Source organism: Peromyscus maniculatus, chromosome 4 (genome assembly GCF_049852395.1).
Source record: "Peromyscus maniculatus bairdii isolate BWxNUB_F1_BW_parent chromosome 4, HU_Pman_BW_mat_3.1, whole genome shotgun sequence".
Taxonomy (NCBI): Eukaryota; Metazoa; Chordata; class Mammalia; order Rodentia; family Cricetidae; genus Peromyscus; species Peromyscus maniculatus.
This window is the reverse complement of record NC_134855.1, coordinates 110,942,027-110,954,217: the sequence shown is the minus strand read 5'-3', so window position 1 is coordinate 110,954,217 and position 12,191 is coordinate 110,942,027. Positions and strand designations below refer to the sequence as shown.

General features: G+C 41.1%; 1 protein-coding gene across 2 annotated transcripts in view; it reads right to left on the bottom strand.

Moving 5' to 3' along the window:
• Positions 1 to 2,744: 2,744 nt before the first annotated feature.
• Positions 2,745 to 12,191, bottom strand: part of Mcm8 (minichromosome maintenance 8 homologous recombination repair factor) — a 28,616-nt gene continuing 19,169 nt past the window's right edge. For both annotated transcript variants that reach the window (XM_006983974.4, XM_076570702.1), the window contains 5 exons: positions 10,223 to 10,442; positions 9,624 to 9,833; positions 8,099 to 8,175; positions 3,833 to 4,022; positions 2,745 to 3,237 (listed from right to left, as the gene is read on the bottom strand). In XM_006983974.4, coding sequence (XP_006984036.1) covers positions 3,145 to 3,237; positions 3,833 to 4,022; positions 8,099 to 8,175; positions 9,624 to 9,833; positions 10,223 to 10,442 — 790 coding nt within the window. In that variant the 3' untranslated portion in view covers positions 2,745 to 3,144. The remainder of the gene's footprint in view (positions 3,238 to 3,832; positions 4,023 to 8,098; positions 8,176 to 9,623; positions 9,834 to 10,222; positions 10,443 to 12,191) is intronic.

The following is a 12,191-nucleotide window of genomic DNA, read 5'->3' as shown; positions in this document are numbered from 1 at the left end:
GGCTCAGTGGTTAAGAGCACTGGCTGCTCTTCAGAAGATCCAGGTTAGATTCCTAGCACTCACATGGTGGTTCTCAACCTAACTCTAGTTCCAGGGCATCTGATTCCCTCTTTGTCCTTCGTGGGAACCAGGCACACACATAGTGCAGACATATATTCAGACAAAACATTAAACATTAAGAAAATCTTTAAAAATCCATACATGTTAAGAAGAAACAAGTCCATTCAAAGAAAAATCTTTTTTTTTTTTTTTTTTTTTTAAGATTTATTTATTTATTATGTATACAGAAGAGGGCGCCAGATCTCATTACAGATGGTTGTGAGCCACCATGTGGTTGCTGGGAATTGAACTCAGGACCTCTGGAAGAGCAGTCAGTGCTCTTAACCTCTGAGCCATCTCTCCAGCCCCTCATCATTCAAAGAAAAATCTAAAAGTATTATTTTAACAACGTTGACTTTATTTTTTAAACCACCATTAGAACCACTCATCTGTTTGTCAGGAACTTTGGGTAACACGGGTGAGAAGTGGGCAGAAGGTAGAAAAAGCAGAGACCAGAGCCTCTGCAGCGAGGCGCTGATAGGTGGCCAGCAGATGAAACACATGGGGTTTGGGCTGGGAGGGCTTGGAATTATTTCTTTGGAGTTACAAAAGCTGGCCGGCCAGAAGATGTAAACAGCTTTAGCTATTTGTTCATTTATTCAGTTTTTCGAGACAGGATTTCTCTGTGTGGCCCAGGCTGTCCTGGAACTCACTACATAAACCTGGCTAGCCTCAAACTCTGCCTCCTAAGTGCTGGGATTAAAGGTGTGCACCACACCCACCTGACTTTTAGCTGTTAGTTTGGTCCTGTGACAACAGGTACCAAAACCATACAGAATATAAGAAAACATTCAGCAGCTTCTCATAATTAGGCTTACAACCCTTATTTAATAGTCTTAACCTTAGATATAATGGTCTGATGGCCCATCTTCTTTGATTACGCATTTCATCTTTCTTTCATGAAAAGCTACTATGCACTGACTTTTCTGAAACAGACTTGTAGCTCTAGTAACAGATTATCAGCTCTTCTTGCCCTTGAACTCTCTAGGCTGGGCAAGGTGTAGTACATGCCTTTAATCCCAGCACTTGGGAGGCTGAGGCAGGCAGCTCTCTGAGTTCCAGGACAGCCAGGGCTGTTACACACAAAAATCCTGTCTTGAAAGACAGACACACAAACAGAGCAGCAACTGATGAGATGGCTCCACGGATGAAGGTGTTTGCAACTAAATCCCATCAACTGACTTCAATTCCCAGGACTACACAAGAACACTGTGGCCACCCACTGACGCCCTCCCCCAATAAACAGAAAAATCCTTTAAAGGCAGACATCACCGTATTGAGCTGCAGATACAATTCAGTGTCCCAGGTTCAATTCACTACCTTATTATATTTATACTAACAGCTACCATTTGCTTCCTTCAAGTCAGGCTTTAATATTTTTATTATCCCACATTTCTTTTCCATTTTGGATGTACTATTGGTTAAATGGCCATTGTAAAATATGAATGTTCTATTTTGGCTACTCAATATACACTGCCATTTTTGTGTATGTATGTAGGTGTTCGGGGGTGGGGGAGAAGCTGATGCTGAGTGACCTCACCTTACTTTTTTGAGACGGGCTGTATTTATGAACTGGAGCTCCCCAGTTCAGGCTGGCTGGTGGGCTTCAGGGATCTGCCTCCGTCCTACCCCACCGGTGTCAGGGTTACCAATCCTCTTGGTTTACAAGAGGATCGGCTCTCAGGCTTGCACGTCACGCTTCACCAACTAAGCCATTCCTCCAAGCCGATTCCTGGGAATGTTTGGTTGCTGTGGGATATCCCTTTACACTGGGTGAAGATATTAACTGTGATTGGTTTCATACAAAGCTGAACAGGCAATAGCTAGGCAGGATGTTCAGGGCAGAGAGAACACTGGGAAGAAGGCGGGAGTCATGAGGAGATGTAGAGCAAGCAGGATGGGTACTACAGAGATGAGGTAATAAACCCATGAGGCAGAAAGTAAATGAATAGAAATGGGTTAATTTAAGTTATAAGAGCTAGTTAGAAGCAAGACTAAACTACTGGTCGAGCTTTCATAATTAATAAGAAGTCTCCATGTCGTCTATTTGGGGACAGGCTGGCAGGACAGAAAGATCTACCTACATTTTGTTTTTCAATTTTTCATCCATCCAGTTTCCCGGAAGTTGAGTTTATTTCCAATCAGTGGCTCACAATGCCTGAGTGCTTATATGCTAAAGTGTTTGTTGGTTATAGAAATAAAGGATGTTTTAGCTAGAGGTCCAGTTCCACTTGAAGCCTCTCACAAAATATGGTGAATTCTGACTTTATGGGCCCTGCCCCCTTGAAGCAGACCTCAGGAAACTCCCCAGAATGGAATCCAGCTTTTCAAACCAACCTTTCTTGCTGTGCTTTCTCTTAGGAGGCCGGAGGAAGAGCCTCCTTTGCCGCTGACACCTTCTGCAGAAGCAGTTCTCAGCGCAGGAAGGGCAGCCATGAGGCGCAGAGGCAGGAGCGCTGTAGACACTGTGGCAGCAGGCTAGTTTTACAAACTACTCCTGGAAGATCTTCTTCTTTGTTTTAGTCATCAGCCTTCATACGATTCTGTAAATAAGTGTTTTCCAGAAAGGACTTCTGCTTAAGTCAACAAATTTCTACTACTTCCAATGAGAAGTCAAGTCAGACCCACTACCCATAACCATAAAGTTAGAAGCAAATAGTTTTTATTTGTGACTTAAACATTTCAAAGTTTAATGTAAATAAACTTTCACCAGAACACATACTCATTTGTTTATGTATTACCTGAATGTCTGATAGACACCTGATATACAAAACTATGAAATAGTAATAAAAATATAACAAGAAAAAGTATAAATAATGTTTATGTTATTTAGATAAAATAATATAACTAAATTACTTTTAGCCTTCTGGATAAATTGTGGATTATTAATGGACAACTTCACCACTTCTTAGCTGATCATAACTAACACTTTCTTCTGTTACAAGAGTTGTGTGTCATTTTTCAGACCTTTCATTTTCAGTTTTTGTAATTAAGATCATTTTGAGCTATTAATAAACCACAGGTGGCTCTGACTTGGTAAGTCTGTTACATAGTTTGAAGTTGGTAAATCTTTGGACCTTTTTTTAAGAGGTAACCCTGGTCATTCAGTGATCCAATGAAGTTTTCAAAATCGGCAACCTAGAAGCAAACATCCAGAGTCAGTCCATTCAGTAACACGCCAAATATGACTTTTACATCAATCTCTAAACAGACATACACCCAACAAGTTTCCTAAACACTCGAAAGAGTAAAGAATCCTTCGTCTTAACCAAAACCCAACTTAGACTAGCTTTTGAAATTGCATGACCTTACATCTAAGCTTCCATTAGAACTCTGAAGTAGGAGCAGGTGGGATCACAATAATTCAACAGATGAGAAATCAGAGTCAACCCTCTGACTAGCACAGGACAGTCAGGGAAAGACAGAGCCCAAGTCTTCCTAGAAAAGTCCCTCTATCAAAAGGCCAAAAACCTTTGAGAAGTAACAACAACAACAACAAATCTTAAAATTAAAAAGTGGTTTTGTTTGCTGGGTATGGTTCCGCTGACCATTAATCCCAGCACTTGGGAGGCAGAGGCAGGTGGATCTCTTGAGTTCAAGGCCAGCCTGGTCTACAGAGTTCCATAGAACTCCAGTTTCCAAGAGAAACTGTCTTGAAAAACAGGTTTTGTTCTATTAATAAGGGCCCTCTGAAATTATTACAAAAAACTAGTAAGTATTTAGGTTATCGTACCTGAATGTTTAGTTCTTTGGAAATCTGACGAAGCTGATGAAATTGAAATATATTATTGTAAGTTCTCTCAGCAATGCTGTTGAGAGCAGAAATAAATCTTTTTGCTGTTGACCTGTTGCTCATTCCAGAGCCGTGCTGGGATCGCTCAAAATCCAGGTTCCCAAACTCATCTGAGTAAGTTCCTAGCATGCTTAAGGATGGAGAAGAAAGGATTATCTCATGTGGCATGGCCACAGATATTTTTGGAATGGGTTCCAAGTCATAATAGAAGTTTGGGAATAACTGTGAGATTTACTTAGCTACTTTGAAATTCAATATTATATACATTGACATAAATATATTTTGAACACAATTATTGCCTTAAAAAAACAAAACTTTGAGGTAGGAGTGGCGGTACATTCTGGCAATCGCAGTGCTCGGGAGCTAAGGCACAAAACTTCTTTGAGTTTAAAAACCGCCTGAAATACATAACAAGTATCAGCCCAGGTAGGGCAAAGGAAGGAGATCATCTCTCAAAACACCAAAACAAATTTGCAAACAAGAAATGCAAAAACGTAGAGTTGAAAAACAATGTTACCAATATCAAAAACATTCTTACTGATTAATAAAACTAAAATTTCTGAACAGAATATTTTTTGCTTTCCCAGGTAAACATGTATTATTAACTACCACAGCATCTACAAAGAAAAGATGTTTAAAAATACTCTAGGAGAGCTAGAGAAATGGTTAAGATCCCAAGCTGCTCTTGCAGAGGACCCAGGTTTAAGAGCACCCACATGGCAGTTCACAAGCACCTGTAACTCCATGGGATTCCATTCTCTCCTCTGGCCTCTGAAGGCACTGTATTCATGGTACAGAGATATGTGCAGGTAAATCTTTGTACACTGCAAATATGTATTACTCTCATTGGATAATTGTATAACTCTCTTTGGCTGACTGGCCAATAGCTGGACAGGTAGAGGACAGGTGGGACTTACAGACGAAAACAGAGCACAAAGAAGAAAAAGAGAGGAGTCTCAGGAGTTGCAAGTAGACACAGAGAGAAACAAGATGAAACTGTCATGTTGAAAAAAGGTACTGTCGCCAGGTGGTGGTGGCACATGCCTTTAATCCCAGCACTCGGGAGGCAAAGCCAGGTGAATCTTTATGAGTTTGAGTCCAGCCTGGTCTACAAAGTAAGATCCAGGACAGCCTCCAAAGCTATACAGAGAAACCCTATCTAAAAAAAAAAAAAAAAAAAAAAGGTAGTCATGTGGCAGAGCATAGATAAAAAATATGGTTTAATTTAAGTTTTAAGAACTAGTTAGTAACAAGCCTGAGCTATCAGCTGAGCATTTAATAATAAGTCTCTGTGTGGTTACTTGGGAACTGACCGGTAGGACAGAAAAGTCTGTCTACATATACCTATAAAAAAAATCTTAAAAATAAATACTCTAGGAATGAACTCAGCTCAGTTGACTTGCAGGGATGGCAGTCAGACACTAGTCCCACTTCTCTTCTGTTTTCTCTTATTTTTACAGTATCATCAAAAGAGGGAAATAGGCCGGGCGATGGTGGCGTACGCCTTTAATCCCAGCACTCAGGAGGCTGAGCCAGGTGAATCTCTGTGAGTTTGAGGCCAGCCTGGGCTACCAAGTGAGTTCCAGGAAAGGTGCAAAGCTATACAGAGAAACCCTGTCTCAAAAAACCAAAAAGATGGAAATAGGCATCTGACCTGAGTTTGGCTAGAGTCTGCAAACACCCATTACAAATGGAATCAACCACCCTATAATCCAGCTCTACTGCTGATTCCATCTGTACAATAGGACACATAAAATCCCATAGCCAGTTTAACAGGTGAAGTTTTTTACTCAGCAATTATCAGATAAGTATTGGTGACCTGTGGAAGTGGGCTGCTCAGGGAGGCAAACAAATCTAACTAATCACTCTTCATTCTTAAGGAGTCCTTAGGAATGATCTTGAAAGGTCACAATCTGTTCCTTAAATAGGTAAGAAACTGTGCAAACAGAAATGTGCATCACTTAAGTAAGACAGGAGCACATGACAGAATAGTGCACATTATTTACTACCTTCAAGCTTAATCCACCTGAATGGTATAGTAAATTAATGTTCCTTTATTGTCAGAAATGCCTTGAGTTACTGACATGGTAATTATACTTATTTAACACAGGCATCCTCCTAGTAACCCAAGCCTTGGGAATTATCCTTATTCCATTTTACAGATGACGGTTTTAGCAAGTAAGGATAAATGACTTTCCAAATGTTATACTACTAATGAATGATACCTGAATTTTAATCCATGCTTCCTTGCTTCCATTTGAAAAAGAGATAGGTAAAATATGTGACATACTCCCCTGAAGTGGAAAAATCTCACAGCAACCTAGTCTCTCTACTCTTTGTAGAATATTTTTAATTGTGTAAGACTACTCACATAAATTGTTTACTAAATAAAAACATTTACTTTTCAAAAAATGTCCAACTATGTACTATGCTAACTTAGATGAATTATGTCATGGTTCAGATTTTTCTTGCTCAGGTTTCTGCTTCCCAGTTAAAAATGTAATTTCACAGGATAACACATTAATGGTGGTTTCAATGAAGCAGAACAGATAGGAACTATAAAAGGGCAAACTTTTTTAAAGAGTGTACTTTAATTAATGAATTAATAAAGTATGTTTAATATCACATGCTAGCCATGATTGTGGGCCCTGGAAAGATGCTGGTAAACACGATAAGGTCCTTGCTCTCATAGACCAAGAAAGCATGTTAGTCTAACAGATCTGAACTTGATGTGTCTAGCCAGCTCTCAATCTCTGATAATGCTAGGTAATCCTAACCACTTGATCAAACTATTCTCTCTCATTGTTGCTGACACACTGAATTAAAGAGAAGGTTCTCTTCCACAGACTGCCTATAAAAGCAGGTAACAAGCTGCAGGTTATTGCTCAACTTTAGGGGGCAGCAGGGTGCCCTTCTACCCATAAGCAGAGGGAAGAAACCACAGGTAGAGCAGAACCATAGCGAACATAAGCAAAACAAGGTGAAGCCTCCCTACTGGGACAGAGAGAGTAATCATTGGCACCACACTCCTGAACAATTAATTACAAGAACAGTATAACTGCTAGACCCTAAAACGTCTTTGTGACTTCTGTTCTGTGTAGTAGTATTTCTCATCGGGACCACCAGCTCACAAATATCAACATGGAGACTTCTTATTATGAAAGCTTAGCCATTAGCTTAGGCTTCTCCCACTAGCTCATATAACTTAAATTAAGCTACTTTTATTAATCTATGTTCTTCCCTGTGACTCGGTTACCTCTACTCTGTACCGTATGTCTGACCTCCTCAGTGTCTCCCTGGTGTCTCTCTAGCATCATCTGTGTGCATAGATTTCTCCTCCCCTTCCTCTCTCTTCCCAGAAATGCTGCCCATCCTTCCCTGCCTAGCTATTGGCCATTCAGCTCTTTATTACACCAATCACAGCAATACATCTTCACGCAGTGTACAAATATCCCACAACAGATCTGATCTCAGTTTATGGCATGAGTCAGAGAAAGAGCAGCCTTTAACATCATCAAATCTGGCAGACAGTAGTGTCCACCAACATGCACTAAATTAGCACTAACAGAACACTATTATTGTGTGTACACATGCCACAGCACAAGTGTGGAAGTCAACTCTGTGGAGTTGGTTCTCCTTCCACATTTATATTGTCTCCAGGAGTCAAATCATCCGATTTGCATGCCAAGTACTTTCACGGCACTGAGCCACCTTGCGGCCTGTGGTATAACTTGTCGGGCAGCCTGAAGTTGGACTATAAAACCCTTGTTCTTCAACTGTATAGAACTGTTATTCAGGGTCAGAGAGGAACTGGCAAAGCACCCTGATTCTAACATGAAGCAAATTCAATAGCTATATAATTTACCCTGAAGAAATAGAAATTACCTATCAAAAACACCAAAAGGAAGGAAGGAAAGACAGAGAGGGGAGGGGATAGGGAGAAAGGAGAAGGGAAGGAGGGAGTGAGGATGGGAGTAGAGAGGTGAGAAAGAAAAAGAGAAAGGGAAGAGACAGCTCCTACAAAAATTAAGGGGCCAGCAAGATGACTGAGCAGGTGAAGGCGTTTGCCAGGGCTGACAAGGTCGGTTCAATCCCTGGGACACACACGGAGGAAGGAAAACACTGACTTCGGCTGTCCTCTGATGTCCACACGTGTGTGCGTGTGTGCACTGCCCCCCATATATGTAAAATCAGTGTCAATCTTACCTATGTTTCATAATTTCAATTATATCTTCAGCATCTTCTTTAGTTGCTTCCTCTCTCAACTCTAACCTTGCTCGTGCCTATGAAAGAAAACAACTATTTTACAATAAATGATAAACACTGTCACCATTATCTGTGTAAGTGTGTTGTATCTAAGCTTAATTATTCACTGCATGGGGAGGGCTGGGAGTGAATATGATCAAAATACGTTGTATGCATGTGTGCAATTCTCAAAGAATAAAAATGTCTTTAAAAATTATAGAAGTGAGCCGGGCGGTGGTGGCGCACGCCTTTAATCCCAGCACTTGGAAGGCAGAGCCAGGCGGATCTCTGTGAGTTCGAGGCCAGCCTGGTCTCCAAAGCGAGTTCCAGGAAAGGCGCAAAGCTACACAGAGAAACCCTGTCTCGAAAAAGCAAAAAAAAAAAAAAAAAAAAAAAAATTATAGAAGTGTACAAATAGCTTAAAATACAGCCAAAATTCATTTTTACCTATTAACACTTTTTCCTGAGTGTTCATTTCATGAGGTTTGGCTATGAAAATGTGTTTCTGTCCTTGCCTTTTATTTTCAGGAAATCAGTTTATTTGAATTAAAATACCGGAGGAGTCAATCATATTTCAGGATCAAAAGAACCTTAGCATTCGTTGCGGCTAATTTTAACTGCAGCAGTACTGGGAGCACCACACACTGTGACAAACAGTGCTGCTCTTAGAAAGGCTGCCTACGCCTCCAGACCTGTCACACAATCAAATCACAGAGTCAAAACACTCAACATAGTCCATGTTCCCATATGCTCAACTTGGAAGCCCAGGATTCTAGGTAATCCAACCATTTTTCAGACACTCCAGGAATCTACGGTGTCATTAAAAAAATTGACATTGTTTGGCATAACTGGTCCTATACTTAGAAAGAAATCTGTAGCTTTGATATGTTACAAAAGTGACTTAACCTTCCAAAAACCCTTTTATTTTATTTTTTTTTTTTGAGACAGGGTTTCTCTTGTGTAGCTTTGCGCCTTTCCTGGAACTCACTTGGTAGCCCAGGCTGGCCTCGAACTCACAGAGATCCGCCTGGCTCTGCCTCCTGAATGCTGGGAATAAAGGCATGCGCCACCACCGCCCGGCCTTTTTTTTTTTTTTTTTTTTTTTCCAAAAACCCTTTTATTCATCCTTTTTTAAAAAAAATTTTAATGTCTCCTAGACAAAACTGATCGAAGGAGATCATAACACGCACGCACGCACTCACTCACACACAAAACCTCTTTTACAGTACTGGAGACTGAACCTAGGGCTTGCACATGCTAAGCAAGCACTCAAGACCACTGAACTCCTCTGTTGATTTTTGAGACATGTCTCATATTAAGTAACCTAGTCTGGCCTTGGACTCACTCTGTAGTCCAGGCAGGCCTTCAATTTGCAATCCTCCTGCCTCAGCATCCTGAGTAACTGAGCTTACAGGTTTGTGTCATCAGGCTACGCTCCTCCCCTCTACCTCCAGCCACAAAAAGCATGAATTTTGGAAATGCAAACCTCTGTCAGACGGATCAAAGACTCCAGCTGCCTGGTGGTGATGGGTGAGCTGCTCATGCGCTGGCTCTGCTTGCGGAGCTCCAGGTAGAAGTCCTGAAGAGCCTGAGCAGCTTCTGTGGACAGTCTCGGGTGGACGTAGCGCCGTGCATAACCAACGTACTTCCTCAACAGCTGATGTGGAATCGGATCTGTCTCCTCTCCAGGAGCCACCTAGAGTAGGATTAAAAAAAAAAAAAAAAAAAAAAAAGCTAATAAAGTTACCTTGTTTAGGTTAATAAAAAAGTTCCAAAAGTCTCCCCAAATAAACCCAACACTATGGTCACAGCTCTCAAGCCAATTGCCTTAGCACTGATTCTCCACCTTCCTGATACTGCGACCCTTCAATACAGTTCCTCATGTTGTGGAGACAACTATAAAATTATTTTATTGCTACTTCATAACTAATTTTGCTACTGTTAAGAACTGTAATGTAAATTTCTGATATGCAGGACATCTGATAGCCAATCCCCAAGGGGTCGGGACTCACAGTTTGAGAACCACTGGTTTAGATGATTCCAAAGCATCACGGAATGAACTAACTGATTAAGAAGCGGGTGTACCTTTAATCTTTCGGACAGTGGCTTCTCAGAAACCACTTCAAGTACAGAAGTGTTGGAATCCTGACTGAGCGCACGAGCCACTGTGGCACCGCTAACGGCTCTCTGCTTCCCAGCTCTTATTGCGATCACGTGTTCAGAAAGCAAGTGGTCCTGCTGCTCATTTGGCGTATCTAACAAGATAAAGACCAAATCGAATCTGGACAGTAGGGCACTCCCCATCCTAGGAAGCAGGGAAGAAAGAAGCAGCAATGTTTGGAACGGAAACAGAAAAACCTAAGGAACTGTTCAGAAGTAAACAACAGTCAAGCTTTAAGTTAAGGAAATAAGCTTTCAGTATAGCTACACGTTCCACCTCCCCACCACACAGCGAAGCCACTGAGATCTGCATGCGATTGGCAATGCTCAGGTACACACAGGCTATCAGTGCCTTCAGAGCCCTTTTCTACGACGGTTTTCTTTTTTGCCTGACTGTGTGTCTATGCACCAGAGGCGTGCCTGGTGCCTGTGGAAGTCAGAAGAGAATGTTGGATGCCCTGGACCTGGAATTAAGGATGGTTGTGAGCTGCTATGTGAGTGCTGGGAACCAAGCCCAGGTCCTCTGCAGGAGCAACAAGTGTCCTTAATTGCTGCGCCATCACTCCAGCCCTGCTTCTATAGCTTGTCTCATCAAAACACTGTCTCTCAAGTACTCATGTCCCACTTAAACGCAAAATCTTACTTTTGTAAAAAGAGCATCTATACGCCCCTAAGAATAACAGAGTAAAGATTTAGGCATCATACCGAACCCATCAATCAGGAGCAGTTTCTATTTGTAAAAAAAAAAAAAGCAATCTAAAGTGTTTAAAGATTTTGATGAAACCACCAAAGAAGGCTTGTGCTAAAAACAACCAAGTCCACTGTAGGTTTTGTTCAACAAGATTATACAGACTTTATAATATAGAATTTCATTATTTTACTAAGGAAAATCCAAGAATAGAAGAGTGACTTTGTTGGAGGCAGGGATAAAGACACCCCAAATCTCCAAGCACAACTGTGTTTTATTTTTTACTTTCAAATTTTTTCTTTGTGTGCATATGCACGCACACCATGAAGCACATGTGGAACTTACAGGAGTTGGTTATGAACTAAAGTTTTACCCATTGATCTTGCTGGCCTGACAATTTCTATTTTAGATGCATAAATTTCTTAAATTTATTATTACAAATTATTTATGGTTTTCCGAGACAGGGTGTCTCTGTATAGCCCTAGCTGTCCTGGATCTCGCTCTATAGACCAGGCTGGCCTTGAACTCATAGAGATCCATCTGCCTCTGCCTCCAGAGTGCTGGGATTAAAGGTGCACCACTACCACCTGGCAGCAATTTTTATTATTTTTATCTATCTATCTATCTATCTATCTATCTATCTATCTATCTATCTATCTATCTATTTATTTATTTTTGACACAGGGTCCCACTATGCCAAGTGAGGCTGGCCTTGAACTCATGGAAAATCCACTTGTCTCTGCCGTGAAAGTGCTGGGATTAAGTGCATGTGCCACCACACCTGGCTCAAGATGTATAAATTGTTAACATTTGCTGTATCGAATGCCTGTAGCATGTAAAGACTAGAGAAGATAGAAAAGATAGCAAAGATAGCCCATGAATTTAGGACCAGCACTGCGCAACACAGTGAGATTCCTCATCTCAAAACAAGGGGGATGGGGAGGGGCTAGAGAGGCGGCTCAGCATCCACAGGCAGATCACAACCAGCTGTGACTCCATCTCCATGGGGATCCAATGCTCTCTTCTGACACACAGGCAAAACACCAATACACATAAAATAAAAATAAAATTTTAAGAAAAAGTAAATTTAAAAAGAAGAGAGAAAGAAACAAGCTGCCCCCAACTACACATAAGGCCCTAGTCTTTCCTGAGGTACTCTCTTCTCACTTGTATCAGTTAAGTCTGTTTTTCTTTTATACACATTGT